Source organism: Macaca fascicularis, chromosome 10, assembly GCF_037993035.2.
Source record: "Macaca fascicularis isolate 582-1 chromosome 10, T2T-MFA8v1.1".
Lineage (NCBI taxonomy): Eukaryota > Metazoa > Chordata > Mammalia > Primates > Cercopithecidae > Macaca > Macaca fascicularis.
In genome coordinates this window covers 68,843,373-68,858,968 of record NC_088384.1, presented here as the reverse complement: position 1 = coordinate 68,858,968, position 15,596 = coordinate 68,843,373, and the positions used below count along the sequence as shown (strand labels likewise).

The following is a 15,596-nucleotide window of genomic DNA, read 5'->3' as shown; positions in this document are numbered from 1 at the left end:
CAAGGATTTAACATGGAGTTCCAGGATGTAATTCAATGATAGGGGCTTGATAGCTCTCTATATAGCCTTAGCTGACTGGTGGCTATGCACATAAGCAGTATAAACCAGAGTAGGCCCAAGCCACCCACACAGCCCTGGCTGATGGGAACTGCACACAGAGAACTGCAAGAGAGCTCAGCATAGAGTAAAAGCTGGGGCTGGAAAACAGCCTTAAGTTTGAATGGTACCCAGCCAACACACAGATCCATCAGCAGGGAGTGGAGGCCTTCCTGGATGGAGCTGCCTGCGCACAATCTCTGGCCAATTGAACACTAAGATATCTGACCCAAAGGCAACATCAGGCTTAAATGTAAGAGAAAGAAAAAGCTGCTGCTCTACTATTTCACGCACAATCTCTGGTCAATTGAACACTAAGATACCTGACCCAAAGGTAACATCAGGCTTAACTATAAGAGAAAGAAAAAGCTGCTGCTCTACTATTTACAATAGCAAAGTTTTGGAACCAACCCAAATGCCCATCAATGATACACTGGATAAAGAAAATGTGGCACATATGCACCATGGAATATTATGCAGCCATAAAAAAGGATAAGCTCATGTCCTTTGCAGGGACATGGATGAAGCTGGAAGCCATCATTCTCAGCAAACTAACGCAGGAACAGAAAACCAAACACTGCATGTTTTCACTCATAAGTGGGAGTTGAACAATGAGAACACATGGACATATGGAGGGGAACATCACACACTGGGGTCTGTTGGGGGGTGGGGGGCAAGAGGAGGAAGAGCATTAGGACAAATACCTAATGCATGTGGGGCTTAAAATCTAGACGATGGGTTGATGGGTGCAGCAAACCACCATGGCACATGTATACCTATGTAACAAACCTGCATGTTCTGTACATGTATCCCACTAAAAAAAAAAAAAAAAAAAAAAAAAAAGCTGTTGCTCTGTCTATGGAGTAGCCATTCTTTTGTTTATTTACTTCTCTAATTAAGAAACAAACAAACAAACAAAAAGCCTGACACTAGTGGCCATGCATTGCAGGGGAGACAGACATTAAAGATTTAATCCAAGTGAACAAAACACAAAACAACAACCCTCGGGGAAAAAGGTCAGAATCCAGAGCTGCTAGAATATACTACCTGAAGTAGTCAAGAAAAAAATTATGAGACATGAAAAAAATAAAGTGACCTACACTCAGGGGAAAAATAGTCAATAGTCCACAGAAATTATCTCTGAGTGCCTTTAGATGCTGGATTTAGTGGACAAAAGATTTCAAAACAGCTATTTTTTAAAAATCTTCAAAGAACTAAAGGAAACTGCACTTGATAAAAATTAAAGTATGATGACAATGATCTGACTGGTAGGGAAGCTCAATAGAGAGACAGAAATTATTATTATTATTTTTTAAAGAATTAAGTCAAAGCCTGGGGTTGAAAAGTAAAGTAACTGAAATTTTAAAAATTGCCAGAGGGACTCAACAGCAAATTGGAAAACAGAAGAAAGAATCAGTGAACTTGAACAAATAGCTCAACAGAAATTATCTAATCTGAAGAACAGAGAAAAAAGACTGAAGAAAATAAGCAGAACATCAAAAACCTACGGGGCAAAATCAAGCACAGCAACATATATATAAGGGAGAGAGAGAAAGGAACAGAAAAAGAATGGAAGAAACAATGGCCAATATTTCCCACATTGGAGGAAAACCAATACTCAGCAGATCCAATAAGCTCAATCAATCCCAAGAAAGACAAACACAAAGAGACCCACACCTAAACACATTATAATCAGACTGTTGAAGGTCAAAGACAGAGAAAATATTGAAAGTAGCAAGAGAAAAAAACTATGCATCAAAAACAATGGCGGGCACAAGGCAGTAGAATGACAAATTCAAAGGGCTGAAAGAGAAAATAATAGCTAAACCAGAATTACACCTGTAGCAAATCATCCTTCAAAAATGAAGGCAAAATAAACATTCTGATGTATACAAAGACAGAGAGAAATGGCTAGCAGAGAGAAATGGCTAGCAGACATGCCTTACAAGAAGAGCTGAAGGAAGTTCTTCAGGCTGAAAGGAAATGACACAAGATGATCACTTGAGTTCCCAGGAATAAGTGACAAGACCAGATATAATAAATATGAGAGCAGATATAAATGACTCCATACACCTTTTATCTCATCTTCTTTAAATGACATAAGATTGTATAACACTGCATTTTTCAGTTCATAACAAATATAGTTGCAATATTTATGGTTATTACATAAAAGATAAAGAAAGGAAGAGGATACTTAAGCAATGTTAAGAAAGAAAGGGGCTGGGCACGATGGCTCACACTTGTAATCCCAGCACTTTTGGAGGCCAAGGCAGGCGGATCACTTGAGGTCAGGAGTTCAAGACCAGCCTGGCCAATATGGCGAAACCCCATCTCTATGAAAAATACAAAAATTAGCTGGGCATGGTGGTGCACACCTGTAATCCCAGCAACTCAGGAGGCTGAGACAGGAGAATCACTTGAACCCAGGAGGCAGAGGTTGCAGTGAACCAAGATTGTGCCACTGCACTCACTCCAGCCTGGATGACAGAAGGAGACTCTGTCTCAAAAAAAAAAAAGAAAAGAAAAGAAAAGAATAAGAAAGAAAGGAAGGAAGGGGAAAGGAATGAAATTTCTATATTTTAGTAGAATTGAGTTAAATTATTCTAAACTGGACTGTGATACACCCCATCTTCCATGATGTGGTTATTATGTATTATATGCCTATATCAAACATCTCATGTACCCACAAATATATACACCGACTATGTATCCACAAAAATTAAAAATCAAAATTAAATAAAATAGAATGTGATATATTGAGGTCCATATTGTAATTTGTAGAGCTTAAGATAACTTTAAAAATAATAAAAAAGTCAACAGAAGCATTAAAATGGTACACTAAAAGCAACACAAAAGAAATAACACAACAGGTCAGGCGTGGTGGCTCATGCCTGTAATCCCAGCACTTTGGGAGGCCGAAGCCGCTGGATCATGAGGTCAGGAGATCGAGACCATCCTGGCTAACATGGTAAAACCCTGTATCTACTGAAAATACAAAAAAATTGGCTGGGCGTGGTGGCTGGTGCTTCTAGTCCCAGCTACTCGGGAGGCTGAGGCAGGAGAATGGCGTGAACCAGGGAGGCGGAGCTTGCAGCGAGCTGAGATCGTGCCACTGCACTCCAGCCTGGGAAACAGAGCAAGACTCCGTCTCAAAAGAAAAAAAAAAAAACAAAAAACAAAGAAATAACACAAAAGAAAGTAGTAAAGGGGGGAAAAGGGAACAAAAAAGACATGATACAAATAGCAAATAGCAAAATGGCGTATGTAAATTTAACCACATGAGTAATGATATTAAATAGAAATTGACTAAACATCACATTCAAAAGGCAAGGTTACTCAGAATGGATAAAAAAGCAAGGCCCAGTTACATGCTGTCTACTAGAAACACACCTTAAATTCAAAGACACAAACAGATTGAAAGTAAAAGCATAGAAAAGGCCTTACAATGCAAACAGTAACCATAAAAGAGAGTAGCTACATAAATATCAGAGAATAAAGGACTTTAAGACAAGAAACATTAGCATAGACAAAGAGAGACATTTCTTGATGATAAGAAGGTCAGTAGTCAGGAAGATAGAGCAATTGTAAGTGTATATGAATGTATTAGTCTGTTCAGGCTGCAGTAACAAAATACCATAAAGTGGGTGGCTTGTAAACAACAGAAATTTATTTCTCAGAGTTTTGAAGGCTGAGAAGTCCAAGATCAGGGTGCCAGCAAATTCAGTATCAGGTGAGGGCTTGCCCTCTGCTTCACAGATGGTGCCTTCTAGCTGTGTCTTCACATGGTGGAAGGCAAACAAGCTCCTTTGGGCATCCCTTATAAGGGCACTAATCCCATTCATAAGGCATTCATCATCATGACCTAATTACCTCCCAAAAACCCAACCTTCTAAAACCATCACCTTGGGAGTCCGGATTTCAACATATGAATTTTGGGCAAGACACAAAGATTCAATCCATAGCACGGACATAACAACAAACCCCCAAAATACATGAAGCAAAAACTACAAGTCAGAGTTGAGGTTAAGACTCCATCTATCACCTGAGCACCTAAAGTCCCAGCTTTACTGGGGAACCACAGTGGTGTTTTGAATCTCCAAGAATTAGCATGAATTTAGAGCCAATATCTAGAAATTCCCCAAAGATTTGGGCATTTCTTTTTCCCTAATGCACAGTCACTCAATTGAAAGCAACAAGTCCCCTTGGAGAAACATTCAAGGAAGACTTATGATATGTACTTGCAAAGCTCCAGGGTCCTTCCCTAAGGAGACCCAGTCTCCCCTTCAATCAAAAGACTGAATTTGTGATCTGACTTATGTCTGGAAATTGGGTGAGAAATTTGGTTGCTCCAATGCAGTGGCTCAAGTCAGTTTTTAGCTACATGACCTAGTATTTTTCAATTATATAGACCAGGCGATACACTAGGAGGCTGCCCATCTATCATTCCTAGGAATGCCATGTCAGATCCCTCTTGCTGAAACATCATTGCTGCCCTTGTCTTTGGCAGTTAAGTGCTGCCACTTGACTTCTGCCACTCTGGGATCTCACTAGCTCCAGTGAGATCAGGGAGCCCATCCAAATAGCAGCATCCCCCATGATCATATCTGGCCTACGAAGGAAAGCAGCCACAGAACTTTTAAAGGATGCAACTGCTCCTCTCACGAAGGTATTCCTTGATATCTTAGTGATGGAAGTGTCTTCTGGGCCTTCTTGTGAAACGTAGGTAAGAGTCAGGGATGCAGGACACACATATCAACCCCACTCCAACTTTCCTATTTGCCCAAGTCTCTGTATTCCCTGCTCCACATGATGCTGGGTGTTAGGGACTAAACTGTGGCCCCCAGAATTCATTATATTGAAGCCCCAGCTCCCAATGTGAGTGAATTTGAGACAGGTCCTTTAAGGAGGTAATTAAGGTTAAATGAGGTCATTACAGTGGGACTTTGATCCAATACAACCGATGTCTTTATAAGAAGAAGAAGAGACACCAGGGATGTGTGCCCAGAGGAAAGGCCAAGTTAGGACACATCAGGAAGGCAGCCGTCTGAAAGCCGAGGAGAGAGGCCTCACCAGAATCCAAACCTGCTGGCACCTTTATCTTAAACTTGCAGCCTGCAGAACCGTGAGGAAATAAATTTCTGTTCTTTAAGCCACACAGTCTGTGGGGTTTTGCTGTGGCAACCTTAGCAAACTAATATACCTGGGAAAGTTCTGGTATCCCAATCTCATTAAACACAGGCCACTACTGAGGTCAAGCTTTAGGCAGTCAACCAGGCAAGCTGTTACAGCCACCACAGCTGCATTACCTAACACATTAAACCCAGAATCTCTATAAGGTATGCACAATGAATTTATACCAATTTCAAGTCATATTGTCTTCATTTAAAATCTAGTCCCACACTTATTCCCCAAGACTCTGCCACTATACATTAGTACAATCTTCCTCTTCTTTGTGTGTGTAAGTTATTTCCTCCTGGATCACAGCATGCACCTGTCCTCCTGTAGCATGCTGGGTTGGGTCCCTAGAATGCAACAGGTGGTTGTGATGGGTTTAAACCACCCACAACCACCTGTGAGGAGAATAAACATCCCCTTTCAAGCCATCTGCCCAGGTGAGGTTATCATAAACATTTCAAGCAAATGAAGGTTGGTATCCTCAGACAGAAGGGCATCCTCAGACATAAGGGCAAACTACATCCATTGGCCAAGAGGCACAGAGTGACAAGGGTACCAGACTGTCAGTTTCATCTGGGTCCCACCTGCCATCTCTGAGCTTCAGGATCCCATCCTTTCCCAATCAATGGCCTAACTTTCGCATAAGAAATCTGGTGATCACGTGAATTTAACAGACATTATAAGTCCCCAACATATATAATCTAATTTTTGTTTGATTTTCATCAATATAACCCTGGAGCTACAAGAAATATATTATTTTGGGCTGTCATAGGAGCTCTCTGGTTCCTGCACCATGACTTAATGGTCCTGAGCTTGTCGTTTTCTTTCTGGAAAGCTCCCATGGACTCAGGAGTTTTTGTAGTCATTGTCACTGCCATAGAGTCAAGTGAAGCAGCTATTTGGCCACTCAAGACACTTGCTTCAGTTGGCACTGCATCACAATCAGCCACAGGTGACAGCCTGATTAACTGTGATGCCCCCGCATGCTATGGATCACCAGTGTCCCATTTCCCATTGGCAAGGAGCTCGGCACTATTCCCAAGCAAAGGACAAGACCAAACCACTTCCAAAATCCTATTTGCAGGTTTATTTCCTGGGACCAATCCCGGTACCAATTCTGTATCAGAGTCCAACCAGGAGATAGAAACCACAAGTAATTTGAACAGGAAAAATTCACATAAATAATTTTTAACTGGTAGCCAGGGATTAAATACTAATGGGTAAAGCAGATTCTACATATACAGAAATTCCAAACATAGGAAGGATCCCCTACCTCTGTGGCTGAGACAGACAGCCTAAGGAGGAACAAATTTGGAAGAGGCACTTACTTTGCCCCATACCCAAGGCTGAAATCAGACTTCATCGAATTGAGTGTGGTTGTCACCCACTGGATGGCAGAGAAGTTCACTGAGGTGACACAGATCAGAGCCCTCAAGGAAAAAGCCGCCCGCTGGGATCCAGTGAAACTCATTAGGAACTCCCCATCCAGGGAACTGGCAGAACATGTTGGGAAGTCAGATACAGAGATGCTGCTGGAACTTGCTGGAAAGTTGCTACTGGGATGCCCCAGAGACTATCTGGGAAGCTGGTTGGGGTGCCAGTGGAACTCACTGAGAAGCGTCCACGGGACAACACTGAAATTCACAGGGTTCAGCGTGTCCTACACGTTAGCTCACATCGCAAGGGCAAAGAGACGAGAAAGCATGTACCTCTGCGTCTCTTTACTGAGACTCTCTGAGAGTCCTGGGTCTAAGTAGGATCCTGTCCCTTTGAATCCTAGAAGTGCAGCTCAGAGCAGGATACAGTAAGTACTCGATAAATGGTTGTTAGTTTAAATTACAAAGCTGTTATACATTATAGCCTATTGTTGCACTAATAGAAGTATAATGGGGGGGCAATCTAGATGTTTTAAAGTTCATAATGTTAAACATTTATAATCACCAATAACCTTTCCTCCCTTAAAAATGAAATTAGTTGTGAAAATCCCTTTCCAGGCAAGTAGAAAATAATTTTGGGTATTACACCAATTAGTATAAACAGAGAAAAAATCAAACCAACGGGACTTGTTCATATTTTGTTTTCTGTATCGTCCTGTTTCACTAACACATTTAGTCCAGAATCTCTACAAGCTGCACACATATCAATGAGTCTGGCCCAATTTGGTGTTAGAGTCTGTTTTTATTTAAAATCGACTCCCACACTTAATTCCCTAAGATTCGGCCATTATATATTAGCAAAATCTTTAAGTTTAAAATGTATCACTGAAGTAAATTAAATTAACTTCTACAAAAATCTTGAGCAATATATTAGAAGAATATTAAAACAGCCATTTAATACCTGACCCTTTGCTTGAGGCATAACTCGAATCTAAAACTCTGGACTTCGAACTCACTCAACTAGTAACTTTTTCTTAGTAACTATCTTTTTAAAAATTGTAATTTTTCACTCAATATCACAGATCTCTTCATTTCATTTTCATCCCTTTATTCCGAGTCCAAAAAAAAATCCCCAAAATATCAAGTGCTTAAAAGATGAACACACTTTGGTGAAGGTTTTAATTTTTAGCAAGCCAAGTATGTTTTTTAACTATGTACAAAATTAGTAGTGAGATAATATCAATTATTATCTACCCTTAACCAGCCAAAGCTTTTACATTTCAATACATAGATCAATCTATAGATTCTTTGGACAGAATGATGTATCTTATGGATATATAGATATATAGAGACACAAAGTAATTGGTACTTCTCTTCATTTATTTCTAGAATATATTTCCTTATTATACCCAGAATATGAGCAGAGCTATCAAATGAGTAGGAAATATTTATTTATCTATGCATGCCTCATTAAAACAATAAGATTCTAATCATTTTCCATGCGTAAGTAGAAGCGTGTAAGAGTTCAATCAGCCAGTAATTCTTCAACAAGTATTTATATGTGCGGTTCATGTGTACCAAGCACTGTGTTACTACTGCAAATAAAGATCAGATCAGCCAATGAAAGATGTTTTTGATAATTCTGCTGCTCACCTGAGCTCCTTCCGGGGGTGGGAGACGACAGCCAAATATGGGTGGGACAGGAGAGCCACATTCTTGACAGAAGCGAGCAAAGGGATCTGATGGGCGGGGGGCAAGGCAGTGGGCACACCTACAACAAAACAGGTTCCCGATTGGCCATGTTCTGCTGGGTCCACATTAGGAAGACTGACAAAAATCTAAAAGCATTCAAACACTTTTAAACACAAAACAAAAGCAGACTGCTCTCAATGGCCATGGAACAAGTTCAAGACAGGAAATACTTCTCTAGGTCATTTTACTTGAATATTGGCCTTGCAGCTGGACCCTCTCATGCCCTTTCCGCGTAGGCCAAGTCCATTTAACCTCATGATTGTAGCAAGAAGTTTATCAGCAGCCTTGACTCCACTTCTTGATGAGGCTCTGACTTGTCCTGTCACATTGGATTTGGTGTGTATGAGGGTGAACCCTGGGTAGTCCAGCAATTTTTACATTATGCTTCTCTGACTTTCTGCCATTGAGCCCAGTCTGAGGGACAGGACTTCTTGCCTGAGCATCAGACCCATCCTTTCTCTTTGCCCACTTTAGCTTAGAGTCCTCAGGCCCTGCCCCAGCAGCATCTCGCCCCATTTCTTAGGCAGCTCAGCTGGACCCATCATTTAGCTCCCACTCATCTAAATGGGTTCTGGCTATCTGCCAAAGTGAGAGCATTCTTGGAATTTGGCTGCCCTAATTCCTTTCCTGCTACTACCATGCCTTTCCAGACAAGTTGGCTCCTGATCCTGTAACCTATCGATCTGAACAGCTCCTCAGCAACTAGAAGGCTTGGATACTGTGCACTGGACTGCCTGGTTGCCCGCACTGGTCTCCACGTTGGAGCTGAGCTCATTCCCACACTCTTATCCTATGTAGTCCTTCATTACTGTACCATGACACAAAGTTTTCACCATGTCTCCAGCACGGGCCCACCTGCCGGGGCAACAACAGTTCCCTCTTTTCTATACCCAAAGCTCATGAAGTGTAATCTGACTATCCCATTCCTCTGATTTGAATTGAGGGCATAGAGCTGGGATCTCAGAAGGTCAAGGTAACTGGAGCTTTTAGGAAAGAATACCAGAGAAGAGCTGCAGGTAGAGCTTCAGAATTTTGCAGAGGGTCACCCTCAAGTCTTTACCTGGGTATACTGATAAGTGCATGTGATGGAAGAAACCACTCAAGGTTAGAAAGTAAACACCAAAGGGGAACAGAGAAAACAATCTTCAGGATCCATACAGGGCTGGGAAGCTCATGCTTATACCAGCCAAAGTGGAAAAAAATTCATATTTACTGAGGTATCAGTTAGAATACTCTATATATACTCTAAATACTCCAATTAGAACATAGGAGTTGTCAGGTATGTTTTTTTAAAAAGCTAGACCTAATTATGCTGCTCAAAAGAAACCAACTTTAAATAGAGACATAAATAGATTCAATAAAGGGAGGTACACACACATCAAAAGAGAGCAGGAGTGACAACATTAACATCAGAACAAGTAGGTTTCTGAGCAAAGAATATTACCAGAGTTAAAGAGGTTTATTTCATAATGATAAAAGGGTCAACTCAGCAAGAGGACATAAGAATCCAAAATGTTTACATACTTAATAGCAGAGTGTCAAAGTACATGAAGAAAAACTGATAGAAATGAAATGCAAGAATAAATAGGCAAATTCATAATTATAGTCATATATTTCAATATTACTTCTTCAATAATTGATTACATGATAAAGAGAAAATCAGTAAAGATAGAGAAGACTTAAACAATACCATCAACTAACTTAACCTAATTGATATTTACAGTACACTCATTCTGGCAGAATACAGATTCTTTTAAAGTGCACATAGAATATTCACCAATCAAATCATATATCTTTTCTGACCAAAAGTAAATAAATATGACATAAGGACCAGGCCAGGCGCACTGGCTCATACCTGTAATCCCAACAATTTGCGAGACTGAGGTGGGAGGATCACTTGAGGCCAGGGATTCAAGATCAGCCTGGGCAAATTTGTGAGAACTCCCCCCCACCCCCATCAAAAAAAAAATGTAAGGTTTTTGTTTTGTTTTGAGACAGAGTCTTGGTCTGTCGCCCAGACTGGAGTGCAGTGGCATGATCTCGGCTCATAGCAGCCTCCACCTCCTGGGTTCAAGGTATTATAGTGTCTCAGCCTCCCGAGTAGCTGGGATTACAGGAGTGCACCACCATGCCTAATTTTTTTTTCTGTGTGTATATTTTTAGTAGAGACAGGATTTTGCCATGTTGGCCAGGCTGGTCTCAAACTCCTGGCCTCAAGTGATCCTCCCATCTCGGCTTCCCAAAGTGCTGGGATTACAGGTATGAGCCACCACGCCCAGCCCCGCCAAAAAAAAAAATGTTTTTTAATTAGCCGGTGTAGTGGCACATGCCTATAGTCCCAGCTGTAGGGACTGAGCTGAGGCTGAGGCAGGAGGATGCCTTGAACCCAGGAGTTTGAGGCTGCAGTGAGCTATGATTGGACCTCTGCACTTCCGCCTGGGTGACAGAGTAAGACCCTAAGAAAGAAAGAAAGAAAGAAAGAAGAAAGAAGGAAAGGAAGGAAGGAAGGGAGAGAGGGTGGGAGTGCAGGAAAGAAGGAAAGAAAGAAGGCAGACAGGCCCAAAAGATACAAGGAAAATCCTCCAGTATTTGGAAATTAAACACTTCTAACTAACTCATTGTCCTCCCCACAAAATAACAAGGATAATTAGAAACTGTTTGAACTGAATGAAAATGAAAACACAGTATATCAAAATTCCGAGACTGCAAGTAAAACAGTATTTGGGGAAAATGTATAGTTCTAAACGCCTATGCTAGAAAAGAAGAAAGGCTTCAAATCAGTAACTTCATGTTCCCGTTAAAGAAACTAAAAACAAAACAAATGAAACCTAAAATTTACTCCAAAAGAAATATTAATAAATATAAATATAAATAAATATAAATATAAATGTATATCTATTAAAGAAATCTAACATGTAGGTAAAAATCTCCCTGAGCCGGACATGGTGGCTCACGCCTGTAATCCCAGCACTTTGGGAGGCCGAGACGGGCGGATCACGAGGTCAGGAGATCGAGACCATCCTGGCTAACACGGTGAAACCCCGTCTCTACTAAAAAATACAAAAACACTAGCCAGGCGAGTTGGCGGGCGCCTGTAGTCCCAGCTACTCGGGAGGCTGAGGCAGGAGAATGGCGTAAACCCGGGAGGCGGAGCTTGCAGAGAGCTGAGATCCGGCCACTGCCCTCCAGCCCGGGCGACAGAGCGAGACTCCATCTCAAAAAAAGAAAAAGAAAATGTCCTCAACCTGACAAAACTCATCAATGGAAAACCTACAGCTGATACCATATGTAATGCTGAAAGATAAATAAATGCTGTCCCACTGGGGTCAAAAATAAGACAAGGGCCCATGTGCAGTGGCTGTACATGCCTGTAATCCCAGCGCTGTGGGAGGCTGAGGTAGGGGGATCACTTCAAGACAAGAGTTCAAGACTAGCCTGGGCAACACAGTGAGATCCCCACTTCTACAAAAAAATGTTTAAATAAAACTAATTTTAAAGAAGAGTAAGACAAGGGTGTCTACTTTCACCATTTCTATTCGAAACTATTACATTCAAAATTGTAGCCAAGGCGACAAGTCAAGAAAAAGAAGGAAAAGGGATCCAAATTGGAAAGGAAGAAAGGTAACTCTTCATTTGCAGGCTGCCCAGTCTCCTACAGAGATCATCCTATGGAATCTATAAAAAGCTAGTGGAATAAGTGAATTTCATAAGACTTGAAGATATAAGGCCACTAAACAAAAATCAATTGTGTTTCATATTTTAGTAATGAATAATCAGAAATTGAAATGTTTTATTGTAGCAAAAAAGTATCTATAATGTTACAATATATAATATAAATTCCTCTCAACAGTTTTTAATTGTACATTACAGTATTGTTAACTACATACACATTGTCGTAAAAAGATCTCTGGAACTTTTTCACCTTGCATGAATGTAACTCTATACTAATCCAACAACTGCCTGTTTCCTCCTGCCATCGGCCCTGGCAAGTACCATTCTACTTTCTGTGAGTTTCATTACTTTAGATACTTCCTTTAAGTGGAATCATGCAGTATTTATCATTTTGTGAGAAAGTGAAATTTTAAAAGCATTTACAACAGGATAAACTTGAAAAAAGATGTGTAAAGCTTGTGAACTGAAAACTACAAACATTAATGAAAGAAATTAAAGAAGACCTAAATAAATGGTGAGATATAGTATCTTTATGGATTGTAAAGCTCAATATTGTTAATATGTCAATATTCCCTAAATTGATAGATAGATTCAATACAATCTCAATTAAAACCACAGCAGGTATTTTGTAAAAGCTGAGAAGCTGATTTTTAAATCTGAAAACGTAAAGGACCTAGAATAGCCAAAATACCTTTGATAGGAGCAACTAAGCTGAGGAATTTACAACTTACTTGGTTTTGAAACTTATTATAAAGTTGCAATAATCAAGGCAGTACGGTAGTGAATAAATATAGAGAAACATTGATGGAACAGAATACAAAGTCCACGACTAGATCCACACAAATACCATCAATTAATGTTCAACTATTCCAAAAGTAATCAATGAGGAAAGATAATTTTTTCAAAAATTTGTACTGGAATAATTAAATATTCATATGTAAAAATATGAACCTCAATCCTTACCTTATGCCATATGAAAAAATTAATTAAAAATGGATCGTATACCTAAGTATAAGAGATGAAACTGAAAAACTTCTAGAAGAGAACATAGGAAGAAATCTGAGTGAATAGAATACATCTTGGGTTTGGGAAAGATTTCTGAAGTATGACAAACTAAAAATAAAATATAAAAGAAAAGCAAATAAATTGGACTTCATCAAAATTAAAAAAACTTTAGCTCTTTGAAAACACTGTTAAGAAAATGAAAAGCCAAAGACTGGGAGAAAATATTTGCAAAAATGTACCCATGAAACGTCTAACAAAGGAGAACATGTACAACTCTATATCAGGACAAACAGCTATCCTTTAAAAAAAAAAAAAAAAAAACTCTATAAGAAGAAGGTATATAACACATTTTAAATTTTTGTTTGGTTTTGTTTTTTTGAGACAGAGTCTTGCTCTGTCACCCAGGCTGGAGTGCAGTGGCATGATCTTGGCTCACTGCAACCTCCACTTCCCAGGTTCAAGCAATTCTCCTGCCTCAGCCTCCCAAGTAGCTGGGATGACAGGTGCCCACCACCATGCACGACTAATTTTTTGTATTTTTAGTAAAGACAGGGTTTCACCATGTTGGCCAGGCTGGTCTTGAACTCCTGACCTCAGGTGATCCGCCCGCCTCGGCCTCCCAAAGTGCTGGGATTACAGGTTTGAGCCACTGCACCTGACCTATAATGCATTTTTTTAAAGGCAAAATGTTTGAACAGACACTTTACCAAAGAAGATGCATGGATGGAAATAAGCACATGAAAAGAGGCTCAACATCATTAGTCACTAGGGAAATGCAAATAAAAACCACAATGAGATACTGTTACAATTTCATTAAAATGAACAAACTAAAAATAAAAGTTAGTAAGGATATAGAGAATTCTCATCCACTGCTGGTGAGAATGTAAAATAGAACAATCACTTTGGAAAGCAGTTTGGCAGTTTCTGAAAAAAAAATGCCGATTATATTCCTCTTCAAGGTATTTGCCCCAAGGGAAATGAAAACATGTGTATACATAATGACTTTGGGGTTTTAAAAATTATTTTATTATACTTGTTAATTTTTATCAATTTATTTATTTATTTAGACACTAGGTATGAGACTGGCTCACTTTTGTATATACAATAACTTTTGTACAAACGTTCATAGCAACTTTATCTGTAATAGCTCAAAATTCCCATCAATAAGTGAATGGATGAACAAACTGTGGTATATCCATAAAATGAACTGTTTTTCAGCAATAAAGAGAAATGGATGTTTGTTACAAGGAACAACATGGATGAATCTCAAAATAGTTATGCTGAGTGAAAGAAACCCCCCCCAGAAAACAGTAGAGACTAAATCATGTCGTTGACATATGGAATCACATGCAAGTTAAGCTATAGTGACAAGAAGCAGATCGATAATTGCCTGTGATGCGGGGCTGAAAGGAAGGGGTTACCAAATAGTGTACAATGTAGGAAATTTTTGGCGGGGATGAACTTATTCATTTTCTTGATTGTGATAGTGTCATGGTTACATACATACATACAGAGTCAAACGAACTCTAAATACATATGCAGTTTATCGTATGTCAATTATACTTTTTAATAGACTGTAAATATTTAATTTAAAAAGTTGGGGCCGGGTGCAGTGGCTCACACCTGTAATCCCAGCACTTTGGGAGGCCGAGGTGGGCAGATCACGAGGTCAAGAGATCAAGACCACTCTGGCCAACATGGTGAAACCCCGTCCCTACTTAAAATACAAAAATTAGCTGGGCGTGGTGGCACACGCCTGTAATCTCAGCTACTTGGGAGGCTGGAGCAGGAGAATCGCCTGAACCTGGGGGGCAGAGATTGCAGTGAGCCGAGAGTGCACCACTGCACTCCAGCCTGGGCGACGGAGCAAGACTCCGTCTCAAAAAAAAAAAAAAGCTGGAGGTGGGCAAAAATGTCCTACCTTTAAATTCTCTTTGACCATGATGTACCTTCGTAGAATTTAAGACAGAGTAAAGAGAATGTGATACTTACTTGAGAAAGTCTGTCTCCCTTTGAATTCTCATTATCTCCGTGCTTGTCAAACACTTCAGGCCACTTATGTGTGCAAAACCGGGAGACTAAAATTAAGAATATAGTTATATAGAGAGAGTCATATAGTCAAAATAACATGGTAAAGGCTATGGTATAGTAAAATTCCATTAAAAATCATTATGGGGGAATACACATAGACATACAAAGAGGAATAGTAGACACTATAGACTCTAAAAGTGGGAAGGGTGGGAAAAGGCGAGGGCTGAAAAATTACCTATTGTGTGCAGTGTTCATTATTCAGGTGAAGGGGACCCTAGAAGCCCAGACCTCACCATTACACAATACATGTAACAAACCTGCATCCCCTAAATCTATAAAAACAAAAAGTTTGGCCGGGCGCGGTGGCTCAAGCCTGTAATCCCAGCACTTTGGGAGGCCGAGACGGGCGGATCACGAGGTCAGGAGATCGAGACCATCCTGGCTAACCCGGTGAAACCCCGTCTCTACTAAAAAATACAAAAAAACTAG

General features: G+C 40.1%; 1 protein-coding gene across 34 annotated transcripts in view; it reads right to left on the bottom strand.

Moving 5' to 3' along the window:
* Nucleotides 1-15,596, bottom strand: part of DZANK1 (double zinc ribbon and ankyrin repeat domains 1) — a 97,362-nt gene that overhangs the window by 59,767 nt on the left and 21,999 nt on the right. For 28 of the 34 annotated variants that reach the window (XR_012419105.1, XR_012419104.1, XM_074004710.1 and 25 more), the window contains 2 exons: nt 15,069-15,154; nt 8,301-8,418 (listed from right to left, as the gene is read on the bottom strand). Coding sequence is in view for 26 of the 34 variants with exons in the window: in XM_074004710.1 (XP_073860811.1) it covers nt 8,301-8,418; nt 15,069-15,154 (204 nt within the window). In the remaining 8 variants the exon portion in view is untranslated. The remainder of the gene's footprint in view (nt 1-8,300; nt 8,419-15,068; nt 15,155-15,596) is intronic. The other 6 variants (XM_074004703.1, XM_074004707.1, XM_074004704.1 and 3 more) reach the window with 1 other exon arrangement.